General features: G+C 42.1%; 1 protein-coding gene across 1 annotated transcript in view; it reads left to right on the top strand.

Moving 5' to 3' along the window:
• The window catches only part of rundc3b (RUN domain containing 3b), a 25,425-nt gene continuing 4,690 nt past the window's right edge, over positions 1–20,735 (top strand). Inside the window, exons 1-9 of the mRNA XM_003450876.5 lie at positions 1–31; positions 933–1,140; positions 5,598–5,713; positions 8,101–8,234; positions 8,587–8,672; positions 8,804–8,893; positions 17,186–17,266; positions 19,081–19,255; positions 19,541–19,698. Of these exons, the coding sequence (XP_003450924.2) occupies positions 16–31; positions 933–1,140; positions 5,598–5,713; positions 8,101–8,234; positions 8,587–8,672; positions 8,804–8,893; positions 17,186–17,266; positions 19,081–19,255; positions 19,541–19,698 (1,064 nt within the window). The 5' untranslated portion in view covers positions 1–15. The remainder of the gene's footprint in view (positions 32–932; positions 1,141–5,597; positions 5,714–8,100; positions 8,235–8,586; positions 8,673–8,803; positions 8,894–17,185; positions 17,267–19,080; positions 19,256–19,540; positions 19,699–20,735) is intronic.

The following is a 20,735-nucleotide window of genomic DNA, read 5'->3' on the forward strand; positions in this document are numbered from 1 at the left end:
GAGCCTGCAGGAAACATGAACAGAAGCACATGTGAGTTTTAAGATGTTAAATATAAAAACACTATAGTAATACCGTTCATGATTATGGTATGAAATCCCTGTTACTCACACAGAAGCTCAGTCTATCATCTGGTCGGATGATACACAGAAACTCATCACACAGAGGTCAGGCGATGGGATTTTGAAAGGAAATCTTTATTATAACAAACAAACAACTCTTTTATTTATGTGCAGCCAGTATGACCAGAGATGAAAAATATATATATATTTTTGTATTATTTGGTTATACTTTAGGGTTTATATATTTTCCACATAATAATTTATGGCTCTACCTTAATTATAATAACACATTTCCTTTATTATATTTAATAATAAAGGAGGAGTCAGAGCTTCTTGTAATTTTAAGGTGGTCTTGACTAATTGGCTTCCTGAAGTTATTTCAGGGGTTTTTCTTTGGACGTTTCACTCTGTCTCGGCCCATCCTTTGAACCTAAACCGAGAAGAAGAAAGAAGAAGAACACATGGATGCTGATCATTTTCATTGGATTGGTTTTTGTTTCTTAAAGCACTTAACATTGACCAATGAATAACGCAAGCATTACAACGACATGTAACTCAAGGGATGAACCAGTGTTGTGTTTACAGGTAACAGCTTAGAAAATAATCGTTAAATTTTTTTTAACGATAACACAGTTTGACAACTATAAAATAGTTTTTTATAGATTTTAGGGTGGCTCGAGATTTTTGCACAGTACTTAATATAATATAATATAATATAATATAATATAATATAATATAATAAAAAGAAGTATAAATAGAGAATTGTGTTAAATAGTTATGATTTTCTGGTCGGTTGCACAAGCTCTTATTTTGAAAGTTCCAACAGGAAGATCCTAGCGTGACTTATCACAGTTTTCGGGCCCCTCCTTCAGTGGAGCATCCTCTGTCCCCCTCACAGACAGACGGACGTAGACAGCTGGTCGTTCCCTGGCGCACCGGAGCCGTGGACAGCTCACGGGGACCAGCCACGGACTCAAGCCCGGGGATGGCGTCGCTCGGCGTGGGTCTCCATCCCGTTCGCAAGCGCGGTGCAGGCAGGAGTGCCGTGGTGGAGAGGAAAAACCTGCTGACCGTGTGCAGGTGGGAACCCCTCATGCTCCTCAGTGCTTTAACGACAGGGAGGACGAAACAGAGTCTGCAGCTGAATTCATGATGGCAGATAATTTAATTTCAGAGTCAGGTGCATGCATTTATTAAAGGTTGGCTTTTAAGGTTGCAGGATTACAGCCCTGCTCCATCCTTCAGTTACACTATGAGCTAATGTACATACAGAGCTGAGGAAGGGAAAGTCACTGACTGTCTGCTGGGTGGGTTTAAAAACAGAGATGATCTCAGGTCTGTTATGATGATGCTTATTTTGCACAGCAGGATAATTACATTTTTCCTCATCCGTCCACCCACCCCAGCTTTACAACCCTTCCTTAAACATTCATGCCATCACATTTCAGCTCACTCCAGTGGAGAGTTAAAGCCAGAAATCTAGAAATAACCCCCCAAATACATTTTTTGACACACACAAAAAAAGTTTACATTTTTTTTTGGATTTTTGTTACCCGTATACACACAAATGAACCTTCCCAGACATTTTATTTAGCAGCATTTTCAGTTAAAACTCCTACACATGAAACCAATTCCCTCAAAACATTTATAAGCGAATAGATGTTGAATGTGGGGGGAATATGAGCGCGATCGATGCCAAGGTGTGCACACATGTCACCGGTCAGGTTCTCCTCCTGTCTCTGCCAGCTTTAGTGAAAAACACCCCGCTCCAGGTATTGATTTGTGGTCCTTTTTTGGTTTTGCTGGCAGATGTCAGTTACCGACCCTGTGGTGTTTTTGAGGCAGAGGGAAGAGAAGATGCGGAGGTGTCTGTATTTTGGCACCAAGGGAGCGTAACGACTCCGAAAACAAACTGATAAAAATGCTGTCAGCTCAGCCTTGTTTTAATAGCTGGCGAACAAATCCAGTTACAAAATGACTAACAGTGTTTTGAAGCTTCAGGAGTGTCGGGTGCGGCGGCAGACCTTCTGATATTGGTCACTTGAAAGGAAGGTAATTGGACACAGGTGCTCATACTTTCCCAGCTCTTCCTGCCTCCGCTACAGCCATTATCTCACTGATTGGCACAAAGAGAGGAGAGAAAACAGAGAAATCCTGAACAAAAGATGCCAATAATGGATTAATCGTGGGTTTTCAAGCAGAAATGATACAGATACAGATTTGGCTTCAGTGACTGTTGTTTGCAGAAAATGAGCAATTTGAATGTTAAATTGGGCTCGTTGTTGCATTTTCCATTTTTCTGACAAAACAATCAAATCAAGAGAGGAAGACGGCAGACTAATGAACTGTACTCCTAAAATGATATACATTTAGATAAATGTATCTATATAAACACAGTAAATGTAGTCATGTAAATGTAAAGTAAAAATGTTATGCATGTACAGATAAATCAGTGAAATCTCTCTATTTTAGATGCTCTGCTGTCTTCAACATGATAACAAATTACTCAGCAGTCTCTCTTTTTTTCTCCCGCTGCAGTAAATGAGTAAACGGTGAGGGTCACAGCAAATAAAGGAAAGTAAACCGAGATCACCGACAGCCTGCTGGCTTCAGTGTTTGCCCTGAGACCGTAAACGCCAGCTTTATATTTGTTTATGCTGTCACTCGAGTTTTACCTGTTACACTTACCAGTATAGTTAAAACACAGACTCATCGTTGTAAGTACTTAGAGCAGAATCCATCCATTCATTTTCTCATGCTTATCCAAGTCAGGGTCATCGGTGGGTTGAGCATGTGCCAGTTGTTATAGGGTGAGAGGGCTTCTTCACCCTGGACGGGTTGGCAGTCTGTCCCAGGGCTAACACATAGACACATATAAACATTCCTACCTCACCGTCCCTCCCTGAGTCTGGTTCTGCTGGAGGTTTCTTCCTGTTAAAAGGGAGTTTTTCCTTCCCACTCCCAAAAGGTTGATTCCATTGATCTGGATGTAGCGTTTTCAGTGGGAGAAACGTTTCGTCTCTCCTCCAAGTGACTTCTTGACTGAAGAAGTCTTTCCCCAACCTTATAAACAGGATGGGGAAAAACCATTGATTAATGATCAGTGGGCTTTTATCAGTGGTTGTTGATCACTGGTCATGACAATTTGCATATTAATGATCAAGGAAATGACCTCCCAGCCCATTGTTCCTTCAGTGATGCTAGTTTCAGTCATTGTGCAAATGTCCTGTTTCTAAGGTTTGGGAAACCCGCAGTCAGCTGAGACTGAAGAAGTCACTTGGATGAGTGACAAAACATTTCTCCCACTAAACACAACGTCCAGAGGAACAGAATCAACCTTGTGGGATTTACTTACCTGGATGATTGAGCATGCATCAAGAATGTCCTTCTCACTGTTGCCAAGTGCTTGCTCAAAAGGGGTCATTTGATTGTTGGGGTTACTCTTTATTGTTGGAGCGTCTGCACATTACATTATAAGCACTTTGAGGTGTCTGTTGTTTTGATTTGCTGCTATATAAATAAAGTTGAATTGAACGAACCTTTTCTGCATGTCTTTGGACTGGGAGATGAAGCCAGAGAGAGGCATGGGGAGAAAATGCAAACTCCACACAGAAAGGCACCGGCCAGCCAGTGGGTTTAGAGTACTAGCACCTCAGAGCAGGACCCTCTTGCTCTGAGGTGGTAGTACTAATCACTGTGCTGCCAGCTTAAAACAGAAATGGGGAAAAAATTAAAATGATCCCTGTTCCCAAATGATGTGTGTGGACGCACTGTGGGCTTGCCAGAGGCTCTGCATGGTTGATATCTTTGTGATTTTTTGCTTTAAACACATGTGCACAGAGTCATGGTAAAAGAGTGGGCTTGTTTTGCAGCCACAGTACCTGAGCTCCTTGTAGTCTTTGACATGACCACAAAAAGTCAAAACTGGCTCCTGTGATCCTAATCACAGCAGCAAATCTGCAACAGAACGGCTTAAAAACAAAAAGAATCAAGGTGCTGAAATGGCCCGGTGAAAGTCCAGACTTCAACCTGACAGAAATGCTGTGGTGGGACCTTAAGAGAGCTGTGCATAAATGAATACTGGTAAACCTCAGTGAAGCAAAGCAACATAGTAAGGAAGCCTGGGCCAAAAATCTTCTGTGAGACACTGACAGCATCATACAGAAAATGATTATTAAGCTATTGCTGATAAAAGTTATTGTACAAAGTTAGTGAATCATGGAGTGTACTCAGATGTTCACGTTTAACTTTCTGATCATTACAGAAGAAGTGATAATTAATGAGCTGTCACATCATGAGAAACTTTTCTAAGTCACAAAGATTGGCAACAAAATACAGTCGACATCGGTTATTGTTGTAAGTCGCCTAGAAACAAGAGTCTCACGACTTCATCTAGTTTAGCATCAATACCGTGCGACTGACTTCAGCGACACGTCAGTTAAAGTTTAAACACCCCTGTGTGTGTGTGTGTGTGTGTGAGAACATTTAGATTTTCTGCTGTTGTCACGCTGACTGGAAGTCTACATTGAAAGTTTTTTCAGGTGGCAGTTACACCTGACAGGATAAGCGCTGCACAGAGAGGAAATTGTGTCTGGCCTTTTGTGAGCTGGGCTGTTGATTTATTTTTTTTTCCCCCATGGTGTCTGAAAGTTAAAGTACGTGATGTGTGATTAATTTAAGGCTTTTACTGCTGGAAATCCGTCAGTTTTTAACCCGCTTTCACACTTGGTGATCACCCTGCTGCTAAGCAACGGCAGGGAGAAAGAGAGGCAGGGTGCGATATGAAGTTAGATTACACACACACCGGCCAGTTTCATAAAGCACACGCACACAGTGACACATCGCGGCTTTCTCTATTAACTTTCCTTCCTGCGTAATCAGTTGCAATGAAATTAGGCAGAGTCGGTAGACTGTCATAGTGGGCTGCACATCACGGCTGGTTTCATCAGAGGGGATTAATCAAAGGCCTCGTTACAAGTGCTGAGGCCATGTGTTTATTTTCTCTGCCTTGTAATTGGCAAATGTTAAGTGTGGTGGTTAATTACGATTTGTTTGTTCTCGTGGGCTTTTGAGATACTGTGTTAACGAGTCCCGAGCTCTGGACTAGATCACTGCAGACGCCTCGTCTGTCGGCGTTTATCCTCGTCTTGGACGGCGTTCGGCAACAAGAAAAGTGTTTTGCCACTGTGGCTGTTTGGATGTCGGTGTGGAAAAGTGGGAATTCATATCTCACGCGTAAACCTCAGTGGTAAAAAGCAGAGACTGACACATCCTAACTTTAAGCACTTAATTGTTTAAGATTCAAAAAACAAGTGTGACATAAAGCAGCTATTGTTCTCCCCCATCTGGTAAGTGAACTTTACCTTCAAAGACTCTTCCTGGACGTTTCAATGCAAGCCTTTCCTCTACATTTACAGTCACGTAGCTCTCCTTCTGGAGCTGAGTCTGTTTATACAGGCAACATTGGTGCAGTGTCCCTTTAAAACACAGACCCAGTGATTGATTTTGATACCCGTGTATCTGCTTTTTATGTTCAGGTTTTCAGTGAAGACTCTGCTGGACCGCTCCTGTTTCGAGACCATAGATGACTCATCTCCAGAGTTCATTAACTTTGTTTCCATCGTGGAGCACATCCTCAGCCATCGACTCAAAGGTAACAGAGCGGCGCAGCTGTAAAAGCCTGCACACATTAGCAGAATTAGATGTAATTTTGCCTTTATTTGATGAGCTGATGGGAGAGATACATGATGTGTAGCGGAGGATACCTCAACCTCTTGTGTGCTTCAATCTGCAAATATACATTCAGGTTTGTTTAGATGTGAGCAACTCAGTTTTAATTTACCAGGTAAGTATCAAGTATCAACAGTATTTGGGCCTCTTTTTGTTAGCGGCGCCATCTCCAAGACATGCATCATATCAGGATGTCACATGAGACCTACTGTGATGCCCTAACAAAAAAGACAGGAGGATATACAAGATTAGAAATGAAGACATCAGAGAGCTCAGGTGGAGAGAGTGAGAGAGGCCAGGCTTGGATGGTTTGGACGTGTGCAGTGGGGGGATAGTGGGTACAAAGGATGTTGAAGATGGAGATGCCAAGCAGGAGGAAAAGAGGAGAACCTCAGAGAAGATTCATGGATGAGGGTGAGGAAAATGGAAATACATCACTGGTTTGTAAATAGAAAGAAGAAAAATGTGTGGCGAGATGCTCCGTAAGTTTGACTATGTGTGTGCGCATATGAACTAATATGAGCAAGCTTAAACGCGCTTGAGTATGTGTGTCCTATATGTCTGTGTGCGTGATCGCACTGTGTGAATGAGTAGAAATAGAGGGTGTTGTTTGTGACTGTTCAGGGAAACAGGTGATCGATGCAGTGGAAGAAAGGAGAAGGAAGAAAACCCAGGAAAAGGGTGGGAGGGAGGGATGAAAAAGAAAGAAAAGAGAAAAGAAAACATTGTAATTAACGCATTAATGGAGAATTATGGGGTTTTATCTGCTATGACATCACATTGAATTAGCAAATTGATATTAATAACTTAAACAGATTAGTTATGCAAGAGAGGGAGAAAGCAGAAAAAAAATGCAGCAGGCTCTTATCTGGAGTGAAGTTAACACAGCCACAGAGTGGTGCCGGGGTCTGTCCGTCCACGTAGAGCCGGTCCCTGGCAGTGACAGCGTGGGAGCCCTTCTGAATGAAGCCGCCTCGGACTGGGAACAGGACCTTGGTCGTTGACGCTGAAGTCCTTTCAGCTCCCTGTCGCGACTCTTCACCTGCTCCCTCTGCTTGAAATGGCAGAATTTGGCCACAACAGGGCGTGGACTCCCAGCCCCGACCTCTTAGCCCTGATACGATGGACTCTTTCGAAGGTGATGTTCTTCACGGTGTCCTCCGGCAGCTTCAGGTGGGCTTTAATGAAGCTTTTCACCGTTGCTTCCGTGTCCTCTCCAGCAGATTCTGGGATACCAGAAAACAGAAAAACATCTTTCATGCTACGGGCTTGTAGATCAATAACAGTCTCTTTTATTTTTTTATTTTCTATGTTTAAGCTTGTTCACATTTTCGGTAAGACACTTGACCGAGTCCCGTAGCGTGGCATTTTCAGCAGCGAGCCTTTCCACTTGCTGCTGGCTGAACTCAGGGATTCTCTCAGGGATTTAAATTCCCGGTGTAAAATCTCTGCCAGGGACAGCCTCACATCAAAGCTGGACAATCGCTTATCGATTGACTCCAGGATGTCAGTAAAGTCTTTGCCGACAGGCGATGTTGTGCCAGGGAAGTCTACTGGGCAACTTCTTTTTGATGACGGGATCTCATTTTTGGCCAGGGTCTTCTTCATTACTATACCCTTAAAGTACCGGCTGATGTAATCTTGGAGAGCGTCTAAACTCTCCCCGCTGTCCTCCAGGGTGTTGGAAATGATTAAGCAGACGTGGTTAGTTATTTGACAGTTGATTAATATATTTGGTATAATTGAAGCTTGAAAAATTGTTTGTTAAATTCTAAGCTACCCGTCACTTCCGTCACTTACCTGAAGCTTCCTGGGATGGGACAGTCCTCTTGCAGCAGTTGGGCTGTGATACAGCTTTAACTCCGGGATCAAACCATGAAATTCTCAATGTGCTGTCTTCTTGTGAGAATCGGAGGAACCCAGAACTTCCATTTTTTCCTTTTCTTCTTTAGAAACATCAGGACCTGCTCATCATGACTTAATTCTGACTTCATTTTAAAAACAATTTTCCGTAAAATCGCAATACTTTCAGTGTGTATCTACGTTACACAACACGTTTGAATTTTGTGTCATTTTTTGGCAGCACGCTCGGTGTTTAACGGCCTTAACCCGTGCTGTCAGAGTTCATCAGCGTCAGCTCTGTCTGCTCCTCCTCACCTTCAGCTTTTCTTGACGTCCCAGAGCAGAAACAGGATTGTTAAATATAACTGGAAATCTTCTTTTGACTGTGGCGGTCATTCCGTATGAATGCACATGCATGCTCATACAAATGCTTGTTTCTTTCTTTTTCTTTTCTTTTTTTCCTCTCAGGTCAGATGTCTTGGTTCGGCTACGAGACTCCTCGGAGTTTCTGGGATTACATAAAAGCTGCCTGCAGTAAAGTACCTCATAACTGTATCCGAAGCATTGAGAGCATGGAAAATGTGCGATCATCGAGAGCGAAGGTAATAATAAAACTGTCTATTGATCTGATTTGATTATTCTGAAGCACTATTTTTCAGAAAGTGATCATTTTTTTGAACAACATATTTGATTTAGGAAAACTGCAGAATAGAAGGCAAAGTCAGCGTATCCAGACCTGCAGCACACACAATGCTGAATCAGTGCATCATCATTTGCTCTGCTTTCCATTGTCCTCTTGGGAAAAGAACAAAGGGCAAACTTGTGATGGAGAGCAAACAGCCGCATGGTTAACGGCCACGTATTTTACAGGCACATTTAGACGTGTAGCTGTTTTTTAATTCAAATATCAGAAGCTTCCACTAACAGCTTTATGTCACCTGTTTGTCTCTGCAGGGCAGGGCGTGGATCAGAGTCGTCCTGATGGAGAAAAGACTTTCAGAGTACATCACATTTGCACTGAGAGACTTCCGAACCAGCAGGTCTAAACAAACAGTCACTCTCAATCCAGTTATAGTTGTGTTAATGAAAGCTGTAACCTACGCACTCAGTCTTTGCCCACTACTCCACGTTTGTATAGACAGTGAGTCTTACTGATGTGTGTTGGCCGCAGGAGGTTTTATGAGGACGGAGCAATCATGCTGGGAGAGGAAGCTGGGCTGTTAGCCGACACGCTCATCGGACTCAACACCATCGACTTCAGGTACTCGTCCAGATGTTCTGAAATAAGAAACATGTTGCCAGAAAACTCAAAACTGCTAAAATAATCAGCACAGTGGATTTGTTGCAGTCTGACACGTATCCTGAAGGGTTTTTATTAGTTTATTTATTTTTGCATTTTGAAAAATAGGATGATCCTAAATTATATCTATAAATGTATGAAACATTTTACCAGTGAGTGTCTCCCCCTGGGAATGTTAAAGTATTGGAGATGTAGGTGGCCAGCTGCAGCTACAGTTGTGGTCAGATGGAGGGATTTGTGTTTCTGCTTTCTATTAGAAAACACATTTTCATATATTTAACGAGTCATCCAACCAAAGGACCAGTGAAGTTACGCCATGGCCAAGTCTTTGTTGTCCGTCTGTCCACAGTTCACATAAATCGCTATTGCTCCTACGGTATTCGTCTTAATTTAATCAAACTTATACACAGTGATCACCTAAAGCACGGGTGTCAAACTCCAGTCCTCGAAGGCCGATGTCCTGAAACTTTTCCATGTGTCCCTGCTGTGACAGACCTGAATAAATATAATAGGTCATTAGCAAGACTCTGTAGAAGTTCATTTTTCCAAACATTTACATTTACTTAAATTTACTTGAGTATGGTTGGGGGTTGCCTCCTCAGCATGCAGTCAAGTTCTATACAACGGGGACGCATTTAAAAGTTTCAGGACATTGGCCCTGGAGGACAGGAGTTTGACACCCCTGACCTAAAGGGTCTTCAGCCAGACTGTGCTCGAGGGCTAGATGGATTTGCCACACGTGTTGCATACCACTTGCATCCTGTTAGGTGGTAAAGATCATCATCTATTGGTCACTTTCATGGATGAGTGGCCCTGTTACTTGTATAGCGCTTTACTTAGTCCCTAAGGACCCCAAAGCGCTTTACACTACATTCAGTCATCCGCCCATTCACACACACATTCACACACAGGTAAGCTACATTGTAGCCACAGCCACCCTGGGGCGCACTGACAGAGGCGAGGCTGCCGGACACTGGCGCCACCAGGCCCTCTGACCAGAGGTGTGGACTCGAGTCACATGACTTGGACTCGAGTCAGACTCGAGTCATTAATTTTATGACTTTAGACTTGACTTGAAAAAAGGTTGCAAGACTTGTGACTTGACTTGGACTTTTACACCAGTGACTTGGGACTTGAATTGGACTTGAACCTGTTTACTTGAAAAGACTTGATATTTGACCCAAATCTAAAATTTAACATACATATTATATAAAAAGAGCGGACCATTAATTCACTTTATTCATTCTTACCACACTCCGTATGTACGTGAGCGTGAGCTGTAGCACAGCCAATCAAATGAACCAGATTTTAAAAAAAAAACAAAACAAAAAACAAAAAACAAAAAAATGCTCGAGCCAAAAATGCTCCCAAGAGAAATTTCTTTCGGCTACACAAACTACGAAGTAGTCAACAAAAAACGAAATGCAACATGCAAAATATGCAAGAAGAGAATTACAGACGGAGATGGAACAACTTCCAACTTTGTCCGACATTTGAAGTTGCATAAAGAACGGTAGGTGCTGCCTTTTTTTTGCTACAATGAGATAGCGACTTAGCTAACTGCATCTTATTAGCAAATGTTCTCCGGGCTACGTTGATGATACTGTTTGGCTTTAACAGGTATATGTTTGTCATGCTATTTTAAATCCGGTCCTACAAGCACATCCAAGAATAACATGCAACTTGTTAGCTCAGAATTGTCGGTGAATGGTGAGCAGGGTCCGTTTCAGAAAGTGGGTTCTGTAGCTGTACTCAGGGAAGAGAGTTTCTCTCCGTCTCCTCCTCATCATTAACCCCGTAGAGCTACATGTTTATTTTTGTAAGAAAACCAATTACCCCCTTATTTTTTGTTTATTATTGTGAATTATTTTGACATTGTTATGTGTTGCCAGACCATGGTTATATTTCATTATGCCAGTGGATGGTGCTCTTGCATTGCCGTGGAACTACCAGAGAGACTCTAGCAATAGGTTCTGTGCACGCGCAGCTCAGAAATAAATGAGCTCCGGCTTGAGCAAGATGCTAACTTTGGTGTCCTCTCTATTAATCCACAGGTACTAACAAACAAACTTTTATGTTACCGAACTGGTTCTAAATGTCATGTAAGTTGAGTAACAACTGTTCGGCTATATTTTGAGATGAGAGTGATGATGTTGTTTTGTGGTATTTTGTTGTAATGAGTATTAGTGTATCATCGGCATAATGCTATAATGCTACGTAGCACTATAAGTATATGCTATGACAGTGGCAACCTGCGGCTTCAGAAAATGTGTTGTAGTGTTTGTTTTAGTGTTAGCCAAGCAGTACTGAGTACATGTATTAAGAGGAAAGCTTTTCGTTGGTGAAACAACGTTTGCAGTCGTCTGCCGCCATGTTGTGTTGCGTTCAGGGGACGCCATGTTCAAAAGTAATAGCGTATATGGCGCGAATGTGGGGAAAGGTGTGAATGTGAGATGGGTTAATTTGGTATGTTGTTATGCTTTAGCCGCGAGTGTTTTGTTTAAGTTGTGAGTATGTAAAGTCATTTTGAATTAGTTTGTATTTATTTGGCTTTTGAGAGAATGCTTTTTGTAACTTTATTTTTGTTTATGAACTCTGTTATTTTATGGGAAGAATGCATGGTCTAGTGTGATTTGTATTGTGTATATGTGGAGAAATAAATGAGCTCCGGCCTGAGCAAGACGCTAACTTCGGTGTCCTCTCTATTAATCAACAGTTTGCTCATATTTGGCTACGCAGTGCTCTCTAGCCTGTGTGCCGCTTGCTGCCGGTCCAGATTCCCCTAGGTCTGGTGCCGGTAACATATGGTCGTGTTTAACTTTTGCATGTCTGAGCCAGGGAAAAAAAATTTTGGTTAGAAAATCTGGCCCACCTTAGTGTGTAATTGAGTAGTCCTGCTATATATGGCCTTTTTCTTCTGTCATTTATGTCAATACATCAAATAAAATACTTTGATCTTATGTTATTAGCTGTTGTTTATTTGCAAAGGTCAGTTATTCTTAACAGGGATGCTAAACATTGCTTATTAGAACTGTATGCAGAGTTTTGAGAAAAGTGTTTTAATAAGTATTGTTTATATATTTTTCATTTATATTTTTTATTGTCTGAAAACTATGAGGGTTTAAGTGTTAACAGTTATTTAGGATTATTAGGATCAACTTAAAGTCAAATGCAATTCATGAATGGCTGTAATGGAATTTCTGACATGAGTCTAATATGCTTACCTCTATCAGATTTGAAGAATACCAGATGAAAAAGAGGATCACAAATGAACCTCAACAGCCTTCCATATCACAGTTTATGGACACTTGTGCCGGACAGTACAGCATGACTCATCCACAGCAGAAAGCTATCACGAATGCATTATTAAGTGACTTGATTATTGGTTGCAACCTGCCCCTTTCTATTGTGGAAAACAAGAATTTTCGGCACTTTCTGACGGTAGTTGACAGAAAATACAGCCCGGTATGTCGCAGAACAATTATATCAAAAACAGAGAACCTCACTGCTGAGAAACGTTCAATGTTAAAAACTCAGTTGAGCGAGACTGATCATGTTTCAGTCACTGTGGACATTTGGTCAGACCGAAGGATGAGGGGTTTCTTTGGAATCACTGTGCACTGGATACAGAAAGAGACAGAGAGGATGCAGCTAAAATCCAAACTGCTGGCCTTTGACCGCTTCAAAGGATTACACACTAGTGAAAGAATCTGTGAGAAATTTGAAGCTATATGTGACGAATACAACATCAAAGATAAACTAAACTATATTATTAGTGACAATGCTGCCAATATGCGGAAAGCATTCACTGTGTGCTTCCCCACTGAGCAAGGTGAGGAACATGATGATGATGATGGTGATCATCTTGACGACCCAGAGCTCTGGCATGACTTAACCTTGGAAGATCAGGAAACAGTAGGTGCTGCTATGGCAAAGACACAGCGCCTGCAGTGTTTTGCGCACACACTTCAGCTGGTGGTGGAAGATGGGTTTGTCAGAGACCAAAGTGGCATCTCCTTCACTTTCAAAATTATCTAAGCTCAGCTCTCTACTGCACACAAGCACAACATTCAAACATGTGTTTGAAGCTGAATTTGGTGAACAGAAAGCGATCCCTGCTGCTGTAATCACAAGATGGAATTCAACACTGAGACAAGTGAAGGCAGTTCTCCAATGTGAACATCTAAAACTCTGTGCTCTTCTTGAAATGGCTGGGCACAAGAAGTTATTATTCACAACACGAGAGTGGAACCTGTTGAAGGAGATGGTGGACATATTGAAGCCTTTTGGAGAAGCAACAGATTTGACACAAGGTGAGAAAATAGTCACGATTAGTGCTATTGTTCCATCTGTGCTGTCCCTCAATCACCACCTTGAGAAACTGAAGCCTCAAGTCTGTTTCCTGAATGGTCTGGTCAGGAGCCTCCAAGCATCTTTGAACAAAAGATTTCTTGGAATCTTTATCAGTGTGCGAATGGCTAGGGCAGAAGATGGGATCACTGCCCCTTTTCAGATCCAGTGTACCTTAAAGCAGCTGCTTTGGATCCAGCATTTTCCCTGTTGTGGGTGGAACACCATGTGTTGGGCAGTTGTGACATAAAGGCAGAGGTGACACAAAAAGTTAAAGGTAAAGATTGAATATAGTTTATATTTTTTCTGTATTTTTTTTTTTTTTTTTGTCTAAAATTGTAATAAAGGCTCTTTTGCTGTTGTTAATTTGTTTTGCCAGATCTGATCCTGCAAGATGCAGCAGATCCTGCAAAGTCAGAGCAACCTGTGACTCCTGGTGAGGAACACCAAGAGGCCTGTGAAGATGGAGGACTCTTTGCTGCTTACTGTAAGAGGCAGAAGAAGGATGTGGGGAAGAGTCCAGCTCTACAGCTAAGTCACTACCTGGATATTGCTGATGGACAGAACGCCCTCTTGTTCTGGGCAATGAACATGCAGACTCTTCCTTCTCTGTGGCCAGCAGAGTTTTGGCAGTACCTGCATGTAGTGCTCCTGTGGAGCGAGTTTTCAGCTATGGTGGCATCATTCTACGGCCTCATCGTGCACAAATGACTGACAGACTTTTGGCCAATTTGGTCTTTTGCAAATGCAATGCAGAATAGTTAATAGTTAACTGAAATAACTTAAAGTGCACATTCTTGTTCATTGTTCATATATATATATATATATATATATATATATATATATATATATATATATATAATGATCACCCAGCACCCCCTGCGGGCAGTTTATCCTTCAAGCTCGGGTCCTCTACCAGAGGCCTGGGAGCTTGAGGGTCCTGCGCAGTATCTTAGCTGTTCCCAGGACTGCGCTTTTCTGGACAGAGATCTCCGATGTTATTCCCGGGATCTGCTGGAGCCACTCGCCTAGCTTGGGAGTCACAGCACCTAGTGCTCCGATTACCACGGGACCACCGTTACCTTCACCCTCCACATCCTCTCCAGCTCTTCTCTGAGCCCTTGGTATTTCTCCAGCTTCTCGTGTTCCTTCTTTCTGATATTGCTGTCATTCGGAACCGCTACATTGATCACTACGGCTGTCTTATTCTGTTTGTCTACCACCAGTATAGAGCTGTTCGATATAACGATGTATATCGGATGACGATATAAAAACGTCTATCGTTTCATTTTACGCTATCGTTTGTTTCGTCGTGTTGCAAAATAAACTGTTTACGGCAATATTTTTTCATCATTTTGATGGTCACTGTAGTGGCTATATTAATTTCTTAAAGTTCTCTCTTACTCTTATATTTAATATAACCACAGTACGGACGGACAAGCGCTTGTTTTTATGCGTTTTCGTTAGCAACAACGACGGTAAAACCACGGCGTGTCCGCTTGTTTATTTTCCACATAAACCTTTCACAATAAAGCTCAAGATCCTGTTGAGACTTTTCAAAATAAACCGAATCACGTGAAAGATGCAGAGTATTTATGGATGAGAAGCAAAAAAGCCGTCAGGTGCTAAAAAATAAACCTCAGACTCAAACGTTAGAACAGGCTTTTCCCCGCAGCACGCCGTGTAATAAATACTCACAAAGAAAACGGCGGCCGTTACAACTTTTGTCTAAAAATGTATCGTTTCATGCATCAGTTAAAACACTCGACTCCAGGTACGCGACGTCCAGCTGGAAACACTTCACGCAAGTCGAGATGCCCGAGATTCACAGAATTTACAGAAAATGTTACATTTTTTTCATTTATATCGTTATCGGACGATAGATGTCTTAATATCGGGATATGAGATTTTGGTCATATCGCACAGCCCTACACCAGTATGTCCGGTTGGTTAGCCACCACCATTTTGTCCGTCTGTATCTGGAAGTCCCAGAGGATCTTAGCTCGGTCATTCTCCACCACCCTTGGTGGCTAACCAACCAGACATAGTGGTGGTAGACAAACAGAATAAGATAGCCGTAGTGATCGATCTAGCGGTTCCGAATGACAGCAATATCAGAAAGAAGGAACACGAGAAGCTGGAGAAATACCAAGGGCTCAGAGAAGAGCTGGAGAGGATGTGGAGGGTGAAGGTAACGGTGGTCCCCGTGGTAATCGGAGCACTAGGTGCTGTGACTCCCAAGCTAGGCGAGTGGCTCCAGCAGATCCCGGGAATAACATCGGAGATCTCTGTCCAGAAGAGCGCAGTCCTAGGAACAGCTAAGATACTGCGCAGGACCCTCAAGCCTCTGGTAGGGGACCCGAGCTTGAAGGATATACCGCCCGGAGGGGGGTGCTGGGTGTTTTTTACATATATATATATATATTTGTTTTGTACATAAGGAAATGTTTTGTACATAAGGAAATCTCAGCAGTTTTTGTTTCAACAGGAAGTTCTGCTTTTGCATTTTTCGCTGAATGTTTATTCTGTGAATTTGTAATTTAGAGGAAGACTATTCTTGCAGCAAAGTTTAATTGAGCTGTGCAAGGTGCAATTTCAGAATTAGTTTGTGCATATTTTGTAAGTTACTTCTTTCATCAGGTGATGAGATTAATACAGATTTTAAAAAAGGACACATGGTCTATTATTTACACCTAACATATAACTGCAACATTGTTTTTAAAAAAAAGACTTGAAAGGACTTGAAATTCAAAGTGTGCGACTTGGGACTTGACTTGAAAGTTGTCTGTCTTGACTTACGACTTGACTCGGACTTGCTTGACTTTACTTGAGACTTGACTCGGACTTGAGGATAAAGACTTGAGACTTACTTGAGACTTGCAAAACAATGACTTGGTCCCACCTCTGCCTCTGACCACCACCAGTAGGCAACGGGTGAAGTGTCTCGCCCAAGGACACAACGACCGAGACTGTCCAAGCCGGGGCTCAAACCGGCAACCTTCCGATTACAAGACGAACTGCCAACTCTTGAGCCACGATCGCCCCATGTTAATGCTGTATACATACACATATTTTCCTGCTTTTGTGGCTATTGTTACTGATGACCATGTTGTCATAAGATTTCTGAGCAGTTTCATTTGGTTCTAAACTAGATTCATTTGTCCTGTATATGAGTGTTTGCTGACCTGCGATTTGCGTTGGATTATAAGACGACAGACCAACAACATCACTGGCGTTCTGATCATCTAATCTACTGTCCTACATACGCCAAGAGGGATCAAACAGAAGTACAGTGCTGTGCAAAAGTTTTGAGCCACCACTCATTAATAGACCTTCCGAAAGCCTGAAAAACTACTTCTCAAGACGACTTTGAAAATAACAAGAAAGTCTGTTTTGTTTTGAAGCAAAAAATAGAAAGAAATAAAGGTGGCTCAAGAGTTTTGCACAGTATCGTTTCATTATTTACTCTAAAACCTTTAGAGTAAATAATACTGCAGTGACATGATACCGCATGCTGTGAATGTTTTTGTGTTTGCAGTGCTTCTTCTGAAAAATTATTCATGTTTTGTTTTTCTTTTAAAATTATAACTAAATTAAACCATTATATGGTTTTAAATTTGGCTTCATTATTCCTGATAAAATTAGAGCTGCTTTGGAGAGTAAACTGTTATCTGCTCCTGATGAAGGGCCTGCTGATTGAAGAGTGCAGTTCAGGTGACAGATGCAAAGAAGTTGAGCTGTGAAACACTTCATCATCAGAAACCTGAGAGACATCAGAAGAAGGAAAGGATGAGGGTGGACACTACTGAAGCTCTGACTAACATGCCATCTAAATTAAAGTGCTGCATTTCAAACGGTCACAGACAGACCCAGCTTTAATGTTTCATCTTGTTCTGTCTCAAGCTTCTGTCTGAAAGGTGAGGGTCTGGATGGCAGCTGCCCTGCTGTGATTGACTACACGCCTTACTTGAAGTTCACTCAGAGGTATGAGATCAAATAATTCACATCACACAGTCCGTCTCTGGTGTAGTGTGTATTTTATTAGTGTCTGAGCACTGATGGTGTTGAGCTTAAAAGGCTTGAAACTTCATGAAACATAGCACGCATATCCATCGTGGTAAAAAAAGAAATTTGTTGAAAGTTTTTATGTGGCGCTACACTTCCCCATACAAAAGCCATAAAATGCATAAAGTAGCCCCGGTGCTGCGTTTCACCTGTATTTATGAAACTTTGTATCCTGTATTGTCCTAAGATGTACAAAAATTTTACCATAAGCAGACAGGAAGTTGTGATTTTTGCACAATTCTCGCAGTTTCTTAGTGTCACACTTGAATAAACCCTTCCTAGAGATTGAATTAGATCAGTGGTGTCAAACATAAGGCCCAAGAACCAGAATTGGCCCAGTTGAAACTAGAATCCAGCCCTCTGGACGGTTTTGGAAAATGTGAATGAAGGCATTTTAACTTTTAAGCGTGTTTTACGTATTATAAAGACTTCCCCAATGTCTATTTATATTACACCAGAGTAATTAAGTAACAGATAAACGGGTGGGATAGAGAAAACATTTCTGTTTTTATCCACTATAGAAATTTATTTTGCAAAGCTTTTGAGTTTTTGTTGAAGGGCGTCTCTGTCTAGTGGCTTTACCTTTGGATGTACAGCTCCAAAATGCTTGTACTCCCTTGAACTCATGCCCTCATCAACCATTTTGGTTTTGAGATTCAGTTTTGGTGCCTTTTTTGCAAGTTGTACTCCTGTCAGAGACTTAATCTGATCAACTGGTCAATTTAATCTAATGATCTTGAGTTGTGCTGAAATGTGAAGGTTTTTAGTTTAGATTGAACTCATGCTTGCTGAGAGTTTAGGCCTGGAGACATCTGTGTGCTAATACTGAGTCACCTTCACGGCACCACCGAGTGGTAACAGCATCGTGTAAAAAAACCTCTGGTATACATGATATTTTCATTGTGGATTCAACACAGTATACAGCAGTGTTCTTATAATTAGTGTTTTCCAACACCCTCTAGTGGGCACAGGAAGTGATGGATTCGTGCTCCTGGGAATACCACAACCACAGCACGTCTCAACAGGCAGGAGGTGTGAAGGCTTGAAGCTTTTGATTTTAGCCTGTTAGCAAGATACAGAGGTGATTTAGAGAAAACCTCCTCCTTTCACAGTAAACAGTGTCTGGTTCTACTGACGTCTGATTTACACTCCTCAGAGATCGTTTATGTGATACTAGTCTTTTCTGTAGCTGCTGATCTTCGTGCCACTGCTCAGCAACATTTTTGCTCTCTACTTGAAATCATTCACCTCACCTGAGCTGATCACACAGCTAAAACAGAGTGGAGAAACCCTAAACAGTGCCACATGAGTAATATAGCACATTTTTCTATATTGTATCATGAAGTCCTCAACAGTTTAAATGCACAGACTGTTTGTGTGCAGGGTGAATAATGAGTGAAGTGGTCTTACCACAATTTACTCACCAGTATCGTCAAATCTTGCTAAACTCACTTGTCATTAGGCTTTAGATTGTATTGCTTTTGCAGGAATTTATATCATATTATATTCATGACAGTGACGTGACCTGTTACTACCTGAAAATAAAGGTTAGTGTGAATATGACCTTAAATGATTAAATTATGCAACGCAGGTGTGGTACATTTCAATAATTGGCAGCATGCATTTCCCATTTTTATAACAAAATCTGAAGAAATGAGGGGTGTCTCAAGGCTTTTGCACGGTACTGTATGCGAGCAGTGTACTAATCGGGTACGCACTTTTGTCCTGTGCAGCGCAGACAGCATCAGCAGTGACGAGGAGGAGATGAGGACTCTGGGGAGCAGCGGCAGTGAGAGCAGCACACCCGACAAAACAGCCACGGCTGCCTCCATCTTTACTGAGCAGAGCAACCTGGTCAGCAAGTGCAAACGCTTCGAGCAGAAGTATCGCATGGCACTGGAACAAAAGGTAGCATCAGCAGGAGTTTCATACTAGTGTTAATTTGCGATGACGGCGCAGGAAGGCCATTAATGCCAGTGTGACATTTTCCTTGGTATTTGCATGATAATTAGGAGTTTGGGTTTGTTTTTATTTTCTGACACAAACAAATATTCAGCTTTATGTTATATCTTCATTGTGGCTCCTTGCTGTGGTTGTTCCTGCTTCAGGGTTCTTGTTTGTAGTGAAAAGCAGGACATTCAGATGTGCATGTGCAGCAGATTAATAAACCTGATGTGTGTTTGTTTGCCTCAGGGCTACCTGGAAGAGCTTGTCCGTCTACGAGAAGCCCAGCTGTCAGAGGCTGTGTCCCAAAACAAAGCCCTTCAGCAGAGCCTGGCAGACACACACCTCTCCCACACACTGGAGAAAGAACAGCTTGAGTATATCATATTGGAACTACAGGACCAATTGTGAGTCCATTCTGGTGTGTGTTTTTTGTCGGTGTTGGGTGGAAAGGTTTGCAGTTGCTCCAACTGTGAGTTTGACATTCAAGACACAGCAAGTAGCCTGAAGGTTGCAGGTGGTTTGTTTGTTACTGAATCTATTGCAGTCAGCGCTACTTCAGTCAAACGGCATCAGCTTTCCATTAATATTTTGAGACAACCGAGTGCCACGTGGGGGCACTCTGGCAGTAGCCTGTGGGTATGTGGAATGATTAGCTGAGCTAATGAGAAAAACCAGAAATGACAGTTTAATTACAAAATTTTGTGGAGCTCAATAGGTGTGAGCAGAGAAGCATCACGGTCTTTGGGTCTTTGACTCCAGCCTACATTCTCTCGCCACATGATGCCGGGAAATGTCGTGCACCAGGAGGGACCCAGGACCCCCTGCATCAGCGAAGGGTCTGAAAATGGGTTCAAAGATTTCCTCAAGATACCTAATGGTGTTTAGGGTGTTGTTGCCTAGCCTGTAGAGGTCTGTTCATCCACCCATGGATATATCTCTCCACACCATAACTGACCCACCACCAAACTGGTCAATGCTGAACGATGTTACAGGCACCATAATGTTCTCCACGGCTTCTCCAGAACCTTTCACGTCTGTCACATGTGCTTAGGGGGGACCTGTTCTCATCTGTGACTGCAAATTGGGCTCTATAATGCTGGGCAGTGAACATGGGGCCTTCTAGAGGACATTGTGGGCCCCTAGTGGACACCCTCATGAAGTCTGTTTCTGTTTGTTTGGTCAGAGACATTCACATCAGTGTCCTGCTGGAAGCTATTGTGTAGCTATTGCCAGTGCTCCTCTTGTTCCTCCTTGCACAAAGAAGCAGATACCGCTCCTGCTGATGGTTTAAGAACCTTCATTTATTAACACCAAAGCAGCTGAAATTGATTAACAATTCCCTCTGCTATTTAACTGACCACAGCAATATCCCAAAAGTTTAATCGACTTGATGCTATACTCTGAATTAAAAAAGAGTGAAAGTGATACAAAGTTTTTCAGG

The sequence above is a fragment of the Oreochromis niloticus genome, linkage group LG11, assembly GCF_001858045.2.
Source record: "Oreochromis niloticus isolate F11D_XX linkage group LG11, O_niloticus_UMD_NMBU, whole genome shotgun sequence".
Lineage (NCBI taxonomy): Eukaryota > Metazoa > Chordata > Actinopteri > Cichliformes > Cichlidae > Oreochromis > Oreochromis niloticus.